Consider the following 21598-nt stretch of genomic DNA (forward strand, 5'->3'; position numbering starts at 1 on the left):
CGGCGGGGCGGGGAGACAGCGAGGGGTGAGTGGGGTTGCTGGGGTGTCGCAGCTGCACGTGGACGGGGGCCGCCTGACTGCAGGTTGGCCCCGCTGTGGTGGAAGGTGCTGCCTCCCTCAGCACAGGAGCCCGGGGGCGGCTTCCGCCGGCTGTCTGTCTGGCTGGTGCTGCTGTTCTGTGTCTGGTAGGTTGATAACCCCGCAGAGCAGAAGAGGGCAGGCAGGAGTGATTTGTGTTTCCCTTGACAGCTGCTGACCCCAAATAAAAATGACTTAAAAGGGTAAAGTGTTTGCACCCAGTTCTCCTTCCTCTCTGAAGTCTCTGTGCTTTCCTTTGAAAACATTCCTGCTGTTAAAAACTGCTGTCGCCTAGTAATGCCGTGGTCTTGAACACTGCCGAAGGCCTGACGTGTTTTCTGTAGAAACCTGGGTCCTGGCATGCAGGGAGCTGAGTTTGAACAGATCCTTTTGTTCACTGGAGCCCTGTTGAGGTCGTTGGAGCTGTGCGTGGGCCCCTGGATCAGGGTCATAGTGTGATCTGACAGAAAGTGAAAGCTCTTCATCATCTGGTTTGATTTATAGCTCACTCGGGGTGGCCAGCCTGTAGCATGTGCCCCAAGTGGCACAGGCAGCCTCTCTGTGGGGGATGTGGCAGATCAGGGAGGGGGCAGACAATATGACAGCAGATAGATCAGGAAACAGAAAGTGAAGCAGGAGAAGTAGCAGAGGAAAAGGATCCAAGTGGCTTTCAGGAGGGTGCAGTTCTCATTTGTGACACCTGCCAAAAACAGTGACCTCCCTGTGCTGATTGATTCATGTTGCAGGTGGGACTCTAGATGCCTGTGTTCATGCCTACACAGGGCACGTAGCAGTGATTACAACTGGACAGGGTTAGGCAGCACTGACTCTGAGGACCATATACAAGTTCCATTTTCCAGAGCCAGGCTGCACGGGTGCAGTCCAGCTGACTTGTTAAGATGTTGCATGGCCAAGTCACCAGGCTACTGACATTACCCTGACACCCTTGTAAAAAGGAGCATGTGCATGCACATTTTGCGCACAGATGTGTGTTGAGCAATTTGTCTCTTCCTACTCTAATCTTGCTTGACTTTATAATATTTAAGGAATGTTAAAATTACTTTTGTATCTAATTAGGGACCTACCTAATTCATGGCAAGAGAACAATTTTCATGGCTTGGTCACAGCCTGAAGAGTTGATTTCAGGGTTGTTTCATGATAGCCCTGCCCCTTGGTGCTAATTGTCCAAGAGGCCCTACCCCTTGGCACTGATTGGCGGGGAGGCAGGAGCAGGCAGCTGCCCTTTGTGCTGTCCCACTAGCTGGTACCTTCCCCTCCCAGGTGGGCAGCAGCATCATCAAGGACCACTAGTTTCCTCTGGGGAACCAGCATTTTCTTTTTATCAATTTTTTTTTCTAATTGATTTCCTGGGAAATGGCCACCAATGCCATTTTTTTGCAGAGATCACCCTTTTTCGCTGTTTCTGCGAAAATTGTGAAATCCCAATTTAAGTAGATGTCTCTATAGGGAAATCCCATCATTTCTAGTCGGACATTTGCCACTTGAATTAGATGAGTTACTTACAGCAGCAAGAAACTATTATCTTCTGTGTGGACCTTTTTCCACTGGAGATGGGGAGATATGACAGTTTGTCAGTGAGTTTCACAGTTGTTATCAAAATGGTAGTGAAATGTAGACTGCCAAGGTTGTTGTCTTTAGAGATGAAAGGGGATCTAATTTTGTTCTCCGAGCATGTGGACATGGCAGCTTTGTTCTAAAAGATGGCGTGGCTCAGTGCATGAGACTTCAGCCAACCACTATAGAGAAAGCATTCTCTAAGTCTGGCATAAGTGAACTTGTGTAGTTGTCCAGCTGTGACAGTGTGGCCTGCTTCACCTGCCTTCTAGCAGAGAGGAACGAGGCCTTGCTCAGTCATCAGAGCTGTGAAGAACACAGAATCATTTCAGTGGAAAAACTGAGATCCCAACTCCTGGTTTCTTCTTGCTCTCAGCTTACCATAGTCTGTCCTAGGGCAAATGAGAGAGTTCTGTCAGAAGGTCCAGCTCTGTGAAACCAGGTAGCATAGTAAATGCAGAGAAGCTCTTCAGAGATTTTAGTAGCAAGACTCTCTGAACTGTGCTGAGCATGTGCAAAAACTAAATTTTTCACATTAAAACATAAGAAGAAAAACGCAGACATTTCAGCCCAAATGTTTAAACTCTGGCAAAATTCTCTTGAGAGCAAGATAATAAAAAGCATTAGGCAGCCTTAAATAGAGTTGTGGTTACCAAATCCCCTGATCATAGATGTTTAACACATCTCTGATAACTTTTGAATTGTTAATATATATTTTAAGCATTTGGATTAAAGATGCCAAACATATATAGCAAATCTTGTATATATTTCCAAACACAGTGTTGCACTGTACCTACATTTCAAAGTGTTTGCCTAAAGCAGGGGTGGGCAATTATTTCGGGGAGAGGGCTGCTTACTGAGTTTTGCAAGCCATCGAGGGCCGCGTGACAGGCAGCCAGGGACAGGTAAATATTAATTTTTTAAATTTTTTAGGGGCCCCGTGCACCAGATAGAATGACCTGGTGGGCCGCATTTTACCTGCCCCTGGCCTAAAGAGTTCTGTCCAAACCCCTTAAAAGTTGATGGGAAGGCGTCCATTGGCTTTGTATTAGAACCAGAAATCCCCAGTCTTTGATGTTTCTTATGCAAGTTTTATATTATCTACATTACAGCTTGTACTTGTGATACCAGTATCTAAACTGTAGATATTTGTTTTTCTCAGTTTATTATATAGGTCTTGAAAATCAAATGTCATCCTGTATAGAATATTTGTTATTATACTTTTTAACCATTTTTATATTTTTCTTTGAGATTTGTTTAGTTAATTATAGTTAATAATTTAGTTAATTCTGTATTTTGCCTCTCTAGCACTCTCTTGACAATATCCCCATGACTGCCCATCAAAAGAACTGTGCCAATCTTTTACTAGTGATTCTCAGCCATTTTTAGGCTTGAGACACACCTCAATAAGTTTTATGAATTGAGCAGCACACCACTTCAAAAACTAATTTACTTATAGTGATTATCTGCTTGAAGAGGAGCTGGTGGGGAGGAGAAGCAGCCGGGAGGGAAGAGCCTGTGCTGCAGTGAGTGGGGAGAAGAGGAGTGGCTGGAAGGAAGGAACCTGCGCTCATCTCTTCAAACTTGCCTGAGTCACCTGCCTTTTCCACAGTGGGTGGGAGAAGCATGCTGTCAGTCATATGAAATGACCTCTTTATATTGTCACTTTTGACCTTCCCAGAACAAAGCCATGATGTCTTCATGCATATTTTTAGGCAGTTTTTTCTAGGCTCTTAGACAAAATTGCTATTAAAACCTTATCATCGTTATTTAGCAGCAAACATCCTGTATGGTATCTACACCACCACCTCCAAACCATGGGAACCACAGGGTATACACACTTAAAGTCCAACGAGTGCTGAAAAGGATTTGGTGCATGTAACAAAGTGCTCAATGCCTTGCATCTCAAGACTGATCCTGAAATTGAATAATTATATTTAGGATCTGCTAGAATCCACCCACTTTTCAGTAATGTTGATCATTTTGTATCCCTTCATAGAACTGGAAGAATCCCTTATGATGCTTCTGTTCATTAACGATTATAGGGGCTTACTCAGTATTTTAAAATGTTCCCTCATTCCCAAATGTTCCCTCATTCCCAAATGTTTACCATTTGATGATCTGGAATCACTTTTGCTATCTCAATTCTGCAATTGGGTTATTCTAGATATTGGCTAAACTGCAATTGTCTTCAACAGGAAGGGCTCCTGACTGCAGATTTTCATTTTGCAAATATAACCCACTGATGAGTACATTCACTATGCCCAATCCACAGTCTTAGAGTTTGTTACATCCACTTAGTTGCTATAGAGTCTGCCTGTTTAGTTCAAGCTATAGCAGCTCTTATCATTGGGCTTGGTTCAGTGTCAGGTGTTTGTCAGGATGGCAGTTGTCACACACATACACCTTGATCACAGGTAACTCCTAAGACGTGCACTAAATTCCTTGAGCTATGAGACCTAATATTTTTAAAGGGCTTTGGGCCTATATCTCTATGCCACCAACATGTAAATAAAACAGGGATAGACACACTCAAGCCAGCTTTAATGTAGCAAGCTCAGATAACAGTAGCAGTGAACACTTCCCAGCAAAGACATCAGGTCAGGTTACTTGTCTGAGGGAGTGCTTTGGGGCCTGGGTGGCCTTGTACAGTCATGGCACTGTGACTATGCTGTTATTAGAATTCCAGGTACGTCTAGGTACGCCGCAAGGGCTTGTTAAGTTACAGTGTAGACATGTTCATTTCAGTTAGCCATGACGTAAACTTTAAATGCACTGACATCTGCCTTGGCATGGAACTTTCTGTTGACTTTTCCCCCGTACAATACAAAAACCTAGATGGTTAGATGATGGATTTATAATTGGACTCGAGTGTACTAAGGCCACAGTGTTTGTGTTCTTGGAAAGGAAGCAAGTAGGTTATTTCTCTGCACATCCGCTGGATAAATGCAGCCAAGTTTGAAATAAAGTTGGTAAACTTTGTTTCTCTTTGTATAGATGTTGATTGTTGCCCGGATGCATGATGGAGCCTGTAAACCTTTCAGAACCACAGTCCCCCTTACAAAACAACTTGTCCACATCATCAAAGAAATTTCATGTTCTGGTGGGAGTTACGGGAAGTGTGGCTGCCCTGAAGTTGCCACTTCTTGTCTCAGGATTGCTGGAGGTTCCTGGGGTAAGTAACCCTTACTGCAGGTCATTAGCACGCTATAAAAATGATGTTATCTTGCCACCTGTTTCTTTTTTCTTGGTACAGAGTAGATGGGTCAGTTAGCAGTGAAAAGCTGACTCTGGAAACAGCCCTAAAGTCTGGGCATTTTACTGTCTCTTCTAATTTAAAGTGCAGAAGCTATTCCTGAATAACTCTGGGTGTGGATACTTTTATTCTGGGGGAAAAAAGGGCACCACTCGTGGTTAGCTCAATCCATTTGAAAGTTATTATTCAACTAATCTGCATTAACTCTGCGGAAAGACAGGCCTTTTGTAGGCTTTGCACAGCTAACTGGTGTAAAAACGCTGGGCATTTTTATACGTGCGAGCGCCACAGTGCCAGTCACTTTGACAAGCCCTTGGTGCTGTGATGTTTACAGTTGTATAAGTGGTGAAATGCATGTCATCGCTGAAAAAATGGTGGTGATGCACTTTTGAACTAAAACACATCGGAGGTGCTTTGGTTCAAAAGCCCAACACTGCCAATTTCTGTGCGCTGATGTGCATTTTGCCACTAATACAGCTGCGCACGGCATAGCACAGTTTGTCTCAACTCGTGTAGAACAGACTCAATTAATTGACTGCATCGAAGTGGCAGATCTGCGATGTGTTGCAGGACAAAAAAGTATGTGTATAAATGCCGTATGGTGTCAGTTAAGCAGATTTGGCTTTGAGATCTGTGGAGAGAATAGGTGCCACATGCTCCCTGAAACCTCAAGTCAGTAGTTCAGATCTTACAGTCTACATATGCCGAGTCATTGACACACGCAATTTCAAAAATGGAAACTAATGGCAAACAAGAGGAGATGGTAGAAAATACATAATAGGGACATCTACATGCACATGTCTTAGTGCCTGCAGTAACTCATTTACCCAGCAGATGCTAGTCTTGGGCAGAAATGAGGAGACTTTGATGCCAGAAACAAGAGGGGGAAGGATAATAGTCATTACTTTAGATTAAAGTTAAAAGAATATTCGGGGAGGCCTTACATTCTGGAAACAAGCCAATTCCTAGCAGAACATGGAGGGATGGGGAGAATGAGAGAGAAATTGTGCGCTTTAAATACTGGCCACATAAATAATCCCTTTATACTGCCTGGATTGCTGGTTGGCCTTTTTAATACCCTTTGCATTAAGTATTATCCTTTACTTCAGACTCCCAGCTTCCAATGAGATTCAGAAACAGGGTTTAATATTTTAAATGCCATTATGATATGAAACTAATCAATTGGTGGTAATAGCAAATCTAGAAAAGTTGGTGAAGGTATAGAGAGCTCTTCAGGTATTTGGGTTGTCCATCCTTGCTAGCTGTTGTATACAAAATTCAACTGGCAATGTGGAAAGCAGGAATGGATCCTAGTTAATCTTTCCAGCTCCAGTAATTTCTGAATGTGTCTCAAGATTCCAGAGTAGCCTGGAGAGGACCAATGACAAATGATGCAGAGATAGGAAAAGGTCAGAACTGAATAGCTCCAACCTTTATGCATTTCTGCATGCTTGGAATGTAGAGTGTACAGGGATCACCTGGTTCCCCCAATCCTTCGGTGTGTACAGAAGTGCTCTGTTCACATTTTACAGTGCTGTAAGTTAGACCATTTTTATAGCACTATAAATTTACAGCGCTCTTAATCATGACAGAAGTTACAGTGTTTGGTGGGGAAGGGGACCTCTAAGCCTCCCTGCACTTTCAAGGCTGGGAGACGGGGTGTTCCACAGCCTCCTGATGCTTCTCCACTGGTCAGAAATTTGACCAGTGTCCAGAAGTTATTTAAAGCCCTGTAGGTTGCAAAAGTGCTATATAATACAGTACTTCAAATTTAATAGCTCATATAACAAGGGTTAATTTAAAGTGCTGTAATGCCATGCAGTTCTGTTAAGTCATGGCAGTAAAACATTTTAAATGGTGAAAAAAGCAACTTCTGTACACACTTGTACACTTATTCCTAGTCACCTGGGTTTCCATCTCTAGGAGATGTGGATCCCAGAGGCCATAATACTGTGCTCGCTGCCCTGTTGCTCCCATCCCCTGTTGGTATGTGAAGCACCTCAACTGTGAAAGTAAAAGGAAGAAAGAGAATTTTATGCTCTGTGGAGCCTTGATCAAAGTATATCCCTTCTGCATGAATATTTGATAAATAAATACATTTTACAGAAACCTGGTTCTAAATTCTAAGGTAAACTTTCAGGAAGGCTGCAGGCTGCACAAACATTTGTGTGGGATGACTGAAAAGGAATCCTACTTTGAGCAGGAGGTTGGACTAGATGACAGCTTGAGGTTTCTTCCAGCTTCATTTTAGTGTAATTCTATGATGCTTCAAGGCAGACAAGGTTCTTTGGGTAAATGTGCTATCTTTTATTAGACCAGCTAAATAGTTGGAAAAATTGTTCTTTGCAAGCTTGCAGGCGCAAATGCCCTTCTTAAGCATATAGGGAGTCTGCATATATATAGAGAGAGAACAACAGAGAATGCCTGAAGAAGGATGTTTGTGCCCGAAAGCTTGTGAATAATAATTTTTCCAACTATTTAGTTGGTCTAATAAAAGATCAAATCTACCTAAAGAACCTTGTCTACCTGTGTCCTTAGACCAGCACAGCTACAACCAACAACCTTATGATGCTTCAGTGCAGAAGCTGAGAAGTTTTGTATCAGCTTCTCTTAAAATAAAATGGGGGTTTTCAGTGAATGAAATAATGAAGATCCAGATAACTCAGGAGTCCCTGCATTTTTCTTGATAATAAGTTCTATTTATTTGTACTGTCTACACAATTTTAGGGCTTCTGAAGTCAATAAGAGTCTTTCAGTGACATCAATGGTCCTGAATCGCATCCTCTGTTTTCAGCTGTCTGAAGACTTTTGTATTGACATTGTAGAATTATTTTCAAGAAGTTGTCAGTGGAAGCTGTTTAGGGAGTAAGTGAAGTGTTTGGTACCCAAGGAAATGTGGTTGGAGGTCTGGGACTGTAGGATAAACATGTTAGGACAAAGTTTCTTTTGAAAGCATGAGCAGGGGAATAGTTACCAATGTAGATTTGTTACGTTTCAGATTTAGAACCCCCTTCAGATGAATGCAGAAATTAACACCTCTCCTAGGCACTGACTTAGACCTTCCAAGAACCTTGGAAGTTGAACTCTGTATCAGTTAACATGTTTAAGGTTATCAGTACCATAAGGTCTGCTGAAGTAGAAAGGAATAGTGTGGCTGTTGGGAAGGTCTGGTGATTACTGACATGTTCATACATTGCTTGTGTACACCAAATCATTGCTGTCACCGACAGATAAGCTCAGAGGCAGAGCATCAGCTGGGGGAGACAGTGAAACATGTAAGCCAGAATTAGCTCTGGATGCAGATCACCACTCTACACACCTCTGGGTATTTGTTGAGCCTTCAAGCAGGAAGAACATACCACATGACTCCATCGCACTCCTCTCTATTAGGTGACAGCTACATCAGCTTATGGTAGCACTTTAGCAAAGGAGCCACATGCTTATTGCAGCTATTATAGAGGCTCAGTATACACTTTTTATTTTTCTGGCACAACTATATTGGTTAGGAGTATGAGAAAGTTGTATACTTAACTGACATGGGAAAGCCAACAGATACCAATATGTAGACACAGTGATACTGGCAACACATTCCTTTTACCTGTACAGCTTATTCTGTTCAGGAAACTGGTTTAAACAGGAGGACTCCCTTGCCAGACTAAGCTACATCTTTATTAGAAGAGTTTGTCAATATAACTATGCCAGCAAACCTCTTTAAACCTAGACGTGCCCAGAGGCTGTTACAGATAAACAGAAAGGAAAAATACCCAGGGGAAAGCAACAATGGGAGTACTGATTTCTTTCCAGCCTAAGGGAAGGACATGAAAGACCTGTTCAGAACAGGTAAGTAATGAGCCCATCCCAGCAGAAACATGTGTAACAGCAAGAATAATTAATCATTAGAACAGGTTATCTAGGAACATGGTGAAGTCTCCATCACTTGGAGTCTATAAATCAAGATAAGCTGTCCTTCAAAAGGATATGCTCTTGTTCATACTAGGGTAGATACAAGACTTGCTAGGTGAAACTTTGTGGCTGGTGTTACACAGAAGGTTAGGCTGGCCTTTGATTCTATAGAAGAGATGGCAGAAAGAGAGGGTTTTTAATATACCTTAATTCCAGCAAAGTGCTTGTAAACAAGCCTTTAGAAACACTAGACAATTTAACTGTACCAGTATCAAAGCAGCAAAATACTTCTAATGTGGACCCAGTGGGCATGTCTACATGTGCAATTAGTGCACATTGTGGAAGAAATCAAACTTTGCGTTGTGTTTTGTTATAGAATTAACAGACCCAGTCTGAGTTTATTGGAGCTCATACAAGCGATCACAGGGAGGGTTCCAAACAGAACTCCTCCCTTCTACAAGTTAACATACCTTTTTATACCTAAGACTGAGAGAACAGATGCATGATTTAAACAAAGCAACCTTGAATGACAGCAAGAGGTAGATCATTCGGTTGTCACACATAACAGTTGCTTGCTCAGCAACACATTTTGTTTTGAGAACTGTTATCATCTTGTTGATTTTAGGAAAGGGAGAAACATTTGTTCCCAAAGAACTGTAAAAGACATAATAAAGCAGAAGGGTTTGTCTTATCTTAGAATATTCTTAAACATACAGCATCAGCATCTTTTTCAATTTTTTTTTTTCTTCACTCTCTTTTTCTTAGTCAAGTTAGAGGCCTGGTTAAATTTATTTCTACAACATGAATAAACTCCAGAGTTTATCGCTTGCGAGTTTTTTGCTCCCATGCACTCTGCTGTTTGAACATGCTCCTGGGATTAATTAATTCCAGGGGAATCAGCTCTGGAGTTTATTCATGCACAGCACATGGAACCCAGTCAGAGCAGCCCTGACTGGCGGGGCTCAGGGTGTTGTGGAGGGACTGGCTGGGACATGAGGGTGCTTCAGCATGGCAGCCCTTGTACTGAAGCACCCTTGTGCCCCAGACAGCTTCTACATGTGTGTTGCCTCACATGTAAAAACTCTGCAATAAGGCAGCGCTTGTATTTACCCTAATTTCCTGCGCCCTGGTGGAGGCACACTTGTAGACGCTGAGACTTTTACCACAGAGCTAATGAGTCAGCTCTGCAGTAAACATCTCATGTAGATACACCCACTTACATCATAAGAAAATTCTGGTACCAGTATAGCTTATTGTGGCTCATGAATAGAAATAAACTAAGTGGATACAAGACACTGTTATACTGATTTTAAATGCCTCTTCACTAGGCCCTTAACAATATAGCTGTATTGCAAAAAAAATAACATCCCTATCCACCTAAGCTTTGTTCACATTTAAACGAGCTTGTGAGTATAGTTTTATTAGCAGACACTCTGAATGTAGGCACAGTTTATACCAGCAGAACACAAGTTGTACCAGTTCCATGAACTAAATGAGGTGCAAAGCAAAAGTGTCACTATCACTATATCTACACTAGCATTTTTGCCAATATAGAAAGGTAGTATAATAATCATAGACTTACTGGCAACGTTTTCTAGTGTAGACCTGGCTATAGTAATACTAGTAACATTTTAAAGTAGAGATCTGTCCTACAGATTGCAAATTCTGTATCAGGTGACCTTTAAATAATAACCAGTAGACTTTGAGTTTCACATCTCGTTGAAGAAATGGAATCGTTGGTAGTGGAGTTAACACCTTTACTGCTGCTGTTGGGTTAGAAACTAACTATTGACAATGTGAGGTTAAGAGGGAAGTGATGGAAAAGGCTAAAAACTTGTGTGAAATTTCACATAAGTGCTCTGAAAACAAGCAAAAATGTTTGGAAAGAGCCTGATGATGCAGGATACCCAGGGTAAGGTCCTCTTGTGAAAAATATGTCCAGGGAAGAAGGAAGGACAGGAATATACTGTACTGTATAAGCTACTTAAGACACCTGTGGGCATTACAGGCAGTCACTTAACTAGTACAAATGGAACTAGCTATTTGCCATATCCCTTTGACTTCATTATTTAAAGGCACTGTTTATTCCAATTTAAACCTGCCTCTACTTAGTTCAAGAACATCATGCTCTCAGTTTTTGGCACCTGATTAATGCTCCTTGCATCCTTGCTCAAAGCCTGTTATTCAGAGCTTTTCCATTCTATATTAAGCCTAATTGCCTTGTTATTTAGAGGGCCATATTTTAACAGCAGCCTTGAAAAAATAACTCGGTTTCAGTACTGCTAATAGTAATTGAGGTGTGCTGGACAGATTGACATCTACCCCATGTAGTGGGGAATTTCCTGATTGCCAAATGAGGCTGCCATATGCATCCTTAAAAAGTTCTGGGTACTCCAGCTAACTGCTTGTTGCTCAGATTGCAGTTTATAGGTATGTGCCCCTTCATTATGTTCTGATACAACTACTTTCAAAGCAGTATAGCTTAAATTAGAAATGGACTCTTTTTTTATTCCATAGGAGGAAGGTCTACATGGCAGCCACATAAATATATTAACAGTGACATAATTATACCAGTGTAGTGATGCTAGTAAATGTTCCTGTGTGGAGATTAGATTCTGCAGTTAACAGGAAAAAATTACCAAAAAACGCTGACATTTTTAGAGCTAGACTTTTCCACTCTTTTGGTTATTTTCATTAACAAGGATGGAGATAACAATGAAGGTCTTAGTCTGTTAGGAAGAGCCTGGCTGTAAAACAGATGGTGTTGTTGAGATCGGTAAACCTGTTTCCTCACTGCAACCCTGATTATAAGAGATACCACCGTGAAGCTCAGAAGTTGCGTCAGCCTATGCGAACAACAGGAGTGCACACAGTTTCTTTCACAGTGCGTAAATCTTCTAAATCCCATGAAGAAGTATATTGCTATGAACATTCCTCAAATTCTGTCATGGCTGCATCTCCTCAGGTAGAAGCTATAGTGAGAAGTACTGGTTTCCACTGGCCACCACCATTATTCCTGGCTTGGAGTAGATGACATGGTAATAAAAATCCCTATACCTGCATCCTGACTGCTGGAAATATGTGTGGATATGCATCAGATGTTAGGGGAAAAGTGGTACAGTTCATCTCCTTGTAGATAAAACCGTGCAGTTACACCAAGGCTGATAGGCTGCTGAATGCAATTCAATTTCTTATGCAGGAGGTTCAGTTAGATAGAGTCAGCTAAATAAAATTCTTGCCAATCAGCAATAGCCCTAGGAAATGAAGATTGAGTCTACACAGAACAATGCTGTACTGAACAGTTTCCTGAGTTAGCACTAAATGAGCCTACTTGAGCATCAGAAGCAGGTTAGCCATGTCAGTGCAATGCTGCACTCAGCAGGGTAAATTAGATTTTGACAGAGTGCCACACTGATGTGGTCATGCTTCTTCCAGAAGTCAGGCTAGGTTAGCTGACTTGAGTTTCTCCACAAAGCACTGCCATTGTGCTACCTGTACATATGCCCCAATAGGTAAATGCTGTGATTTCTTCCAACCTGCAGCCCTTGGTGCCATGGTCTAGGGGTGCTTCCAGAGCCAGGCAGTCTCACACACCTTTTCCATGCATATCTCATGATCAAATAGCACCTTTTATGGAGCTTCATTTTTTGTCATCTTGAAGGTTTTCTGCTCGGAATCATGGCTCTCTTCCATCTACATAACTAACTTTAGTCATCTTCGCTGGCCCAACCACTGTTATGCAGTGGTTTATATACACAAGGGACCAAATAACTAAATACCTATCTACTCCTCTGAGGAACTGGAGTGAGTGTTAGCACTTGCTTGAGCCTCATCTCTTCCTCAGTGTGTGGAAGGAGTAAATGCAGATGTGAGTAGCAAGGGTAAGTTTTCTTCGTATCGGAGCCGGATCCCAAATGCTTTGCCACCCATGTCCTCCTGCTTTTACTCAGTATCTCATCCTGGCTTTTACATTAAGCTGTAATTATCTATCTGCCCTCTCCTCTCTTTAGGTGGAAGTGCAGGTGGTCACTACTGAGAGGGCAAAGCATTTTTACAAACCCCAAGAGATTCCTGTAACTCTCTACAGTGATGCTGATGAATGGCAGGTCAGTATCACTCCTTTTCTCACCTCAGGCGTTCTCAATGGTTGCTGAGGACAGCCTCACTGGTTGCTGAGTAATTTCTTTGCTAGCTCCATGTTTTATATAGGAGTCACCATTTCAGATCAAGCAGTTTGTTCATGAATGTGTGGATCCTTTTTCCAGACATGGCTAGTAGCTGCTGATAGTTCAGATCAAGGCAAACCCTATCCCTCAGTAATCTGCTTAGTCATTCATGCAGATCCTGCATGTGAGACAAAATAATTGTTTGATGATCCTATGCAAATGATCAGTTTTTCCTGAAGTATGAGCCTGGCAAATTGATTTTATTCACTTAGAGTCTTTGAATCCAAGCCCAAAGTAATTAAAACCACACAAATAAAATATTGCTCTCCGTGGATGATGGTGGTTTTTATTTTTATTACACAGATGCTTAGAGGTCCTGGCCAATATCAGATCTGTATTGTGCAGTGCTATACAAACACAATGTAAGAGGCAGTCCTTGGTGTTAGAGTTTACAGTCTAAATAGACAAGAGAAACAAAGCATGGAAGGAAAAGAGTGTTATTAGTAGGTGGTGCTGCAACCTAACCCAGTCACCTCTTGGAAAAGACACCAGCTTATTGTGAGAGGATCCGGCCATTGGATTCTAGCGTTCCTAAACTACTCATAGTTGGTTGAGTGGGCACTGTCCCTTGCTCTGTGTCACTTAGGCACATTCCAAAGTATGGTGCCCATGTCTGATACCTTTCCTGTATAGCGCAGTCTTGCCAACCTATACCCTGGAATGTAGGCCTGGACTCTCCTGATGCCTGAGTTGCACAAACATGTTCTCCAGATCCATCTAGCAGTAGCTCTGGTTTCTCAATTAACCCTGTCAAGAGCAACAAGATAAAAAGGCAAAGAACACAGAGTTAGCAAAGGAATGTCCCAACTTTACTCTTAAATGGCACTAGATAGATACAGATCTTTGGGAAAAGAACACATTGTCCTGAGACACAACTTCAAGTCTGATCTCAGCCCTTCTGTTAATTTGCATTTGATAGGCATTCATAGATGGGCAGCCCTTTTTCTTGCCTTCTTTCTACCAGCCTATTGCAATGGATACAGCTCCACACAGCAATTCCTTTTGAATACTGTGATCCTTTCATAGTGTCATAGTAGCTAGGGTCAGGAGGGACCTGAACAGATCATCTAGCCTGACCCCCCTGCCACAGGCAGGAATGAATTCTGGGTTCACAAGACCCCAGACAGGTGATCATCCAACCTCCTCTTGAATTTCCCAAGGTAGGGGCAAGGACCACTTCCCTGGGAAGTCGGTTCCAGATTTTGGCTACCCTAACTGTAAAAAACTGCCTTCTGATCTCTAACCTAAACCTGTTCTCCATCAGCTCATTACCATTGTTCCCCATCACCCCAGGTGGTGCTGGGGAGAAAAGGGCTCTACCTATTTGCTGTTGATCTCCCCTGATGAGTTTGTAGGCAGCCACCAGGTCCCCCCTCAGCCTCCTCTTGCTGAGGCTAAACAGGTTCAGGTCCCTCAGTCTCTCCTCATAGGGCCTGTCCCGCTGCCCTCTCACTAAGTGGGTGGCTCTCCTCTGAACCCTCTCCAGGCTGGCCACATCCCTTTTGAAGTGCGCCACCCAGTACTGGAAACGGTACTCCAACTGCGGCCTGACCAAAGTCGCATAGAGAGGGAGTATCACCTCTCTGGACCAGCTTGAGATGCATCTTTGGATGCATGAAAAGGTATGGCTGGCCTTGCTGGCTGTGGTCTGGCATTGGCAGCTTATGTTCATCTTGGAGTCAATAATGACTCCAAGATCCTGTTCTGCCTCTGTGCTTTCAAGAAGGGAACTCCCCAGCCTGTATGTATGCTGTGGATTCCTTCTCCTAAAGTGCAGCACCCTGCATTTGTCTACATTGAACCCCATCCTATCCTCATCTGCCACTTTTGTAGTCTGTCTAAATCTATTTACAGCCTCTCTCTCCCTTCAAGTGTGTCCACCTCGCCCCACATCTTAGTGTCATCAGCAAACTTGGACAGCGTGCTTTCCACCCCCTTGTTCAAGTCGCTGATGAAGATGTTAAATAGTGCAGACCGGACAACCAAGCCCTGGGGTACCCCACTGCTCACATCTCGCCAGGTTGAATACAACCCATCCACCACTACTCTCCAGGTGCGCCCCATCCACCAATTTTTTACCCATCAATGCCACAGTTGCTTAATTTATTGATGAGGATGGCGTGAAACACAGTGTCAAAGGCCGCCTTAAAGTCTAGAAAGACTACATCCACAGTGACACCATCATCCAAGGTTTTAGTCACCTGGTCATAAAAGGCAACCAGGTTGGTCAGGCAGGACCTGCCTTTGATGAACCCATGCTGATTGCCCCTGAGCATCATCTCCTGTGCTGGCCCCCTACAGATGTGCTCCTTGATGATTCTCTTCAAGATCTTCCCGAGCACCAAGGTGAGGCTTACAGGCCTATAGTTACCTGGGTCCTCCCTCCTCCCTTTCTTGAAAATTGGGACCACATTAGCCAGTTTCCAATGCCATGGGACCTGGCCAGATGACCACGAATGCTCATACAGCTGGGCCAAGGGCTCCGCAATGACCCCTGCCAGCTCCCTCAACACCCTTGGGTGGGGAGGGCATCTGGACCAGCAGATTTAAAAATGTCTAGCCCTTTGATTCCTCTGTTTTGGTTTCCTACAAATAGGTGCTCTACTTCACAATGAAAGTTGCAGTCCAAAGTGAAAGTGACAGTGAAAGTTACAATCAAAAATGGGATGGAAGACACAATGTGGTTTTCTCAATTTGACATAGACACACACCCAGTATGTTGTAGATTACAGAAGTTGTGGCCAGTACCACAAACAGAAACCTGCAAGCCATTACCCTGTTAGAACAAACCTCACACTTTAAACAAACAGTAAACCAAATAAATACACCAAAGATCTCTGCATTTTCACTTTTATGGATTATCAAACAGCCATTCCTAATTGTCCCCAGGCAATTTAGCTCCATGAATTAAAAAAAAGCAAGAGCATCCCAGTAGTCTGAGAATGTGCGTGCTCCAGGTTCCATTCTGCCAGCGCACACTTCTGTGGCATGGATTGAGGATATCTACATGCTTCCACTTGTAATGGGACTCCCAAAGTCTGTGGTTCCAACTACAACAGTGGTCTCCAGCCTCTAAGTAGGAGATCACCTTTGGCATTTAAAAGCAACCCAAGATGTAGTGTGCACCACTGCCACCTCCCTTCCTCCTCTCCCTGCCCTTGCCCAGCGGGCAAATCTGTGGGGAGGGAAGGGGGGGACAGATGGAGTCAGAGGGAGAAAAAATTATATGGGGGCATGCCACCCCAGCAGGTAAGTCCTACCCAGCCAGGGCCCCACTCAATGTACCCCTGCTCCTGCCTCTGTGGCACTGTCCCTCACTGTGTTGGCCTTGATCTAACCCCGATGCCTTCCCTCCCCCATGGACTGACCTGCTGGGCTAGGGTGCACGCGTGCATGCATGTGGGCACTTGGCGCCCCAACCCAGCCTTGGATCAACTCTAAGAGGCTCCTAGATCTACCGGTGGATCAAGATCCACTGGTTGTTGACCACTGAACTACAATATAAACTGAGCCAGAGAATCATATGCTGTCTCTGTAGTCTTGGGACAGGCCATCGAGTGAGAATTCTCTGACCAGTCAGGACTCAATGGCTGTTTCTACCTTTCTGAATAGAAGCCAGAAGTGGCTAAAAGCCACTGCAGAGCCATGGGTGTAGGCATGTGCTTGGTGTGCCTCACCCAATTTAAACAGCTTCTTCTTGATTACCATTATTGTTAATCCTTGCTTGCAGACATTATTAATAATTGCAGAATTATCCATTTCTCCTTAAAATCCAGCCCCAGTATTTGACTCTGTAAACTCCAACATCAGTGGATTTCCCAGGCTGACTGTTCATTGCATAGGTGTAATATAGGTTCTTCCTCCCCAGCTGCAATGCATGGGCCTCAGGAAAAGGTCTGTCTGTGCTCAGTCTTGTTGCAGAGTCTTACCTTATTCACTTCTTTATGGCTTTATGTGAGATGGGTCCCTCCCATTTGTTTTCCTTTTGTCATTTTACTACTAATTATGATTCCTAACTGGAGACTTCTAGCACCTGAAGAGTCTTTTTTCTTAAGCACAGATCCTGTCACGAAGCCCAGTCACTCCAAGCAGATTGAAATTATTTGTCAGTCCTGCAAACAATTTGTTTTTCTGGCAGTGGGGGACAGAAGTTTGTCCTGTATGAATGAGTTACTCTTTGCTATTTGTTAGCATCTCGTGGAAAGGGAAGAGAGTCCATTGTTTATTGTCATTTGCATAGTGATCTGAGATCTTCAGATGGAAGTCAGTAGAGAAGAGTCGAGTCAAATAGTGAGTTGTGAGCTGAAGTCCCACTCCAGGATCAGGGCTCTTACCATAGCAGTGCTGGTGCAGTGCAGCAGTAGGAGTGTTTTCCAGAGGCACAGTCCTTTGAAAGAGACAGTTAACTCAGATCTCTTTGGCTTATCTCTGCTGAATTTTCCAACATGAGTTAGATCTCCTGAAGTACTTCTGTGTCAAAGTAAGGGATAGTCTGGCTGTGCTCACACCTGCTAATGCTCCCTTGCTTTTTTGCCTGCCTTCTGTTGTTCAAGGCTGCAAGGGCATACATGGCAATCTTTCTCTGCCAGGCAGTGGGGTACTCAAGAGCTTTGTACTGCTTTTCACAAGCTACCTCCTAAACCATGAGCAGCATTGCCATGCCCATGCAGAGCTCCAGATGGGCTTTTTAGCCTTGTTGAGTGCTAGTTCCAGCTAGCCCACCCCCAAACTAATTGTGGCTCCGCTGCTCCTGTCTTAGGAGTTAGTGTGATAAGCAGTACCACTTCCTGAAAGAGTAAGCATACCACACAAACATGGATCTTACAGAACCATTGCTGCATGTGGAATAACTGCTGTTTGATGTCTACTTTGAAATACCATAAGTACAATGGGGATCATGATATAAACACACATGTTCCATCTTCTGTGTCTGCGTTTTCTCAGCTTTGCAGGTCTCCTGCCCCGAGTGAGTGCAGGGAGACCCACCCTTTCTCACATAAGCACCCACCAGTATGCATTGCATTCCAGTGAAAGTGACCCAAAAGCTTTCCAGGCCTTTCAGTGAGGTGCATGGGCAGAGGCCAGGCACGGCCTCCTTGAAGTGCCATAGTTCAAGACTCTGAGGCATATTGACAGGGCTGAGGGCAGGGGGCCCAACCTTGGAATGGTCAGAGTGTTGCAGGACATTGGCCAAACTGGGAAAATGGATGTTGCAGGTCAGGATGTCTGCAAGTAGAGCCTGCTCGTGTTAGGCCTGGCTCCAGTTAAACGAAAAAGTACTATTTTAGAAGAAAGCTTGAGTTTTCATCTTTTTTTTCTTTTACAAGTGAAAGGGCCCTGCCCTGGAAAGGTGGTGGGAAAACAATCTATTCCGGATGCTGCCTCTGTTGTGGCTTTGGGTGACTCATAGTGTGAGCAGTCTGTGGCCCTGAGGCACACTTCTTGTTGGCCTGTGGTTGTGTGTGTCCTTTAGGGTTTAAGGCACCTGATCTTGTTCACTTCTACTCCTGACATTTACCAGCTCATGTGCTCTAGCTCCAAAATCGGAGAACTCTCCTGGCAGCACGAAACTTCTATGCAAACTAGAATGATCACCTAGAGAAGTCAGAGCTGAGAAAGGCCGACTTGATTCCATCTGGTGATCCTACAGAAATCTGGGCAGGATTGTTCCCCATGTTGCAATCATATGGCTAATGTTTTCTAACCTGCCAAAATCCCACTTCTAAAATGCCCCTGACTCTATGGCTTGTTGCATATGAATAGGCTTTGAAGTCAATAGTCTGATCTACTCTACAAAGGTTTACAAGTATAGAGAGATATCATGCCTTCCAGCCAACAAAGCTGTGCCAGCAAAGTCATCTGAGTGGACGTAGCTCTGCTGACAGAAAAGGGCTTCTACAAGCTAGGAAGTAGCATAGCTAAGTAGGCAGAAAAAACCCTTCTGTTACTATGCTGCATCTCCATGGGGCACAGCTGTGGTAACAGCAGCCCTGTAATGAAGATGACTTTAGATCATATTCAGAAAGGGAACTGAGTCTCCTAGGTCATTGAGGTACATTGGAAATTATTATAATGGAGCTTCTGCTATTTCCTTTGGGTAGATATTTCTTATTCTGAGAGAATTTTGTTCTGAATGTCTGAGCTTTAGGAGTGCTCTGCAACAAATGCCCTCTTGTGTGCTATGGGAACTATAGTGGTCTGACATATAGATCTGAGAGCAATAGAGACAGGATTATTTGTTACTTGTCTGTACAGCACCTGGTGCAAGGAACACATTAGAGGCCTTGACATAAGTGCCTCCATTTTGTGTGCATCATCCATTATATAAAGATAGGAGCTATATGTTGTTGCTTTAAATGTGTAACTAATATAAATTCTGGGTTAAGCTGCAGAAGTGTGGCTAAAGCAGAAAGCCCCAAAAGCCTGTTTCTGAGTGACCACAACATGAACCTTTTCAGTCAGTAAGCTTGGTCAGCAAAAGAAAGCAAGCAGTTAACGTGTCCTGCTGAACTGAATCAGATTAAACAGAGCACAAGGCTTTAAATTAGATAGTCCAAGCACATTGTATCATCGCTTATCCATAAATGTAGGAATAATTGATGCAACCAAGTGTATTAGATACAGCTTAGTGTTAATAGATTTATTTATGTTAGGTTTCTTAGGGCAGCCTTATCAGTGAAAACCATAAATAACCAAAGCAAACTGGTGGCACTTAACATTCCATCCTGGTGAAGGAAGGCGATTAAGAAATCCTTCCTTCCAGAAGTATAACTGTCACAGAAACATAAATCCCAACTAATTGGCATCTTCTACATCAAGAAGAGAACTGGTTCAGTCCAGTTCCAAAAGTTTCAGTGAAACAAAGAGATTTGAGTATATCCAATTAAAGTGTAGATAAATGCATATTATTAATTATTGTACATCTATGGTTGTAAACATGGGGAGCGTTGGGGAATAATTGACCCAAGTTGTTGGGGAAATTAAACAACTAACAAGAACTCGGAGATCCTTGGGACCAGCCTACACCCATCCTCCCAGGCATGAGGATGCTTTTTGTATTTCCATTGAGTGATCTGAATGATAGTTAAATGTATGTTTAGCTTTCCAGTAAAGCAGTTCCCTTGAGAAAAGACAGGCATCCTATCTCTTTATTCCAGGGCCCTGTCTGACAAAGTAAGCTCCCTTTGTCCCAGCTGGGGAAAGAGGACTTCCTTTCACCTAGCATGGTGAAGCCTTGCTCCTTGATTGGGATTCCTCAGTGCTGCCTTAATATAATAGCATCTGTTGAAAGAGAACAGTAGGAGGTGTGAGACATTCAGGGTAGTAGCACTGTGGTCTCTTTTCTCCAGCATTATTAGGCTTTGCTCCATATGTGTGTGCCTCTTTCTACTGGCGCCAGTTTCCTTCTTGGTTTAGTGCCTGCAGATTGGTTATTATTGTTAAAATAGTTGTACCTGAAAAATTTCACCCAGCTCTATTAAGCATGGGGAGCCATATGGTGCCCATTGTTGTATTGTGTGTAGTTAGAGGGCTCAGTGATCCATCCATCTCTGTCACTCACAGCTGTGGAAAGACCGCTCAGACCCAGTCCTCCACATTGACCTGAGGCGCTGGGCTGACCTGATGCTGGTGGCTCCTCTGGATGCAAATACGCTGGCGAAGATAGCAAATGGCATCTGTGACAACTTACTGGTAAGTGCGCCTGTGACTGGGCATCTCATCAGACTCAGTCCAGGCTAAAGACATCTGTTCTGCTCCTGCTTCCTAGTTTCTCCCCTATGTGCTTTCCTTATCTTCATGGGGAAGGGACTGGCTCTGCATTTGTATGGCACCAGCACAGTAGATGTGATGGACCAAGTTGTAGGTAGTCTGACCTAGTGGTTAGGCCGCCATAGGATGGTCAGTCAGAAACACAGGTCAGTTTGGACTTGAGAAATAGATACAAAGTTACCAGATCTAGGGGAAATTCAGGGGCAGGGTCCAAATCACAAGCCAAGTTGAAGTTCAGGAGTCAGAGACTGAATTAGCAAATCCAAGGGAAAATCCAGAAGCCAGAGTCCAGGAATAGAGCAAGCTGAGTCAGGAAACTAGGAGTATTAGATCACAAAGGCTTGCGAGGGCAGACCTTCAGCAAAAACTTTTGGGGGGGCCTGGAGTCTGCTGCCACAGATAAATGGGAAAGCTGTTGTACGAGCAGCCAGTCAGGAGGCCCAGACAGTGACCAGCTGGGGTCATTAGCTGGGTTAGGGCTTCAAAGCCCCAGGCATGTGTGGCCAACTAGACAATTAGCCCAGGCTGTGCTGCCTGTTAAGACCCCTGACAGTGGAACTCCTAGTTGCAATCACAATTTCCATAATAAGTAGGGCTGTGCGAAATTTCGCCAGCAGTTCTGTTTCGACGCTGTTTTGACTCGTTTCAAGCTTGAAACAGCAAAATCGAAACAAAACAGAGAGCTTCGAAACAGCCTCAAAATGAAACGAGACAAGTCAAAACATTATGAAATTTTTAAAACATTTCAAGTTTTGAAGCTCAAGCTGGGCTTGCCTGCAGGGAAACTGCA

The 21598-nt window shown here is 43.5% G+C and overlaps 2 protein-coding genes and 1 long non-coding RNA gene across 7 annotated transcripts in view; 2 read left to right on the plus strand and 1 right to left on the minus strand.

Moving 5' to 3' along the window:
• Nucleotides 1-2947, plus strand: part of SCAMP5 (secretory carrier membrane protein 5) — a 37655-nt gene extending 34708 nt beyond the window's left edge. Inside the window, exon 10 of the mRNA XM_019504468.1 lies at nucleotides 2937-2947. The gene's annotated coding sequence lies outside the window, so the exon portion shown is untranslated. The remainder of the gene's footprint in view (nucleotides 1-2936) is intronic.
• PPCDC (phosphopantothenoylcysteine decarboxylase) overlaps nucleotides 1-21598 on the plus strand; it is a 59932-nt gene that overhangs the window by 28762 nt on the left and 9572 nt on the right. Inside the window, exons 1-4 of one of the 5 annotated variants that reach the window (XM_019504470.1) lie at nucleotides 57-165; nucleotides 4651-4828; nucleotides 12823-12918; nucleotides 20602-20730. In XM_019504470.1, coding sequence (XP_019360015.1) covers nucleotides 4673-4828; nucleotides 12823-12918; nucleotides 20602-20730 — 381 coding nt within the window. In that variant the 5' untranslated portion in view covers nucleotides 57-165; nucleotides 4651-4672. Of the gene's footprint in view, nucleotides 1-56; nucleotides 166-4650; nucleotides 4829-12572; nucleotides 12694-12822; nucleotides 12919-20601; nucleotides 20731-21598 lie in introns of those variants that run through there. The other 4 variants (XM_019504469.1, XM_019504472.1, XM_019504473.1 and 1 more) reach the window with 4 other exon arrangements.
• Nucleotides 8141-21598, minus strand: part of LOC109288752 — a 160411-nt gene continuing 146953 nt past the window's right edge. Inside the window, exon 3 of the long non-coding RNA XR_002095217.1 lies at nucleotides 8141-8977. This is a non-coding gene — a long non-coding RNA (uncharacterized LOC109288752). The remainder of the gene's footprint in view (nucleotides 8978-21598) is intronic.

This window comes from Gavialis gangeticus, unplaced genomic scaffold, assembly GCF_001723915.1.
Source record: "Gavialis gangeticus isolate Ggan-Ray unplaced genomic scaffold, GavGan_comp1, whole genome shotgun sequence".
Lineage (NCBI taxonomy): Eukaryota > Metazoa > Chordata > Crocodylia > Gavialidae > Gavialis > Gavialis gangeticus.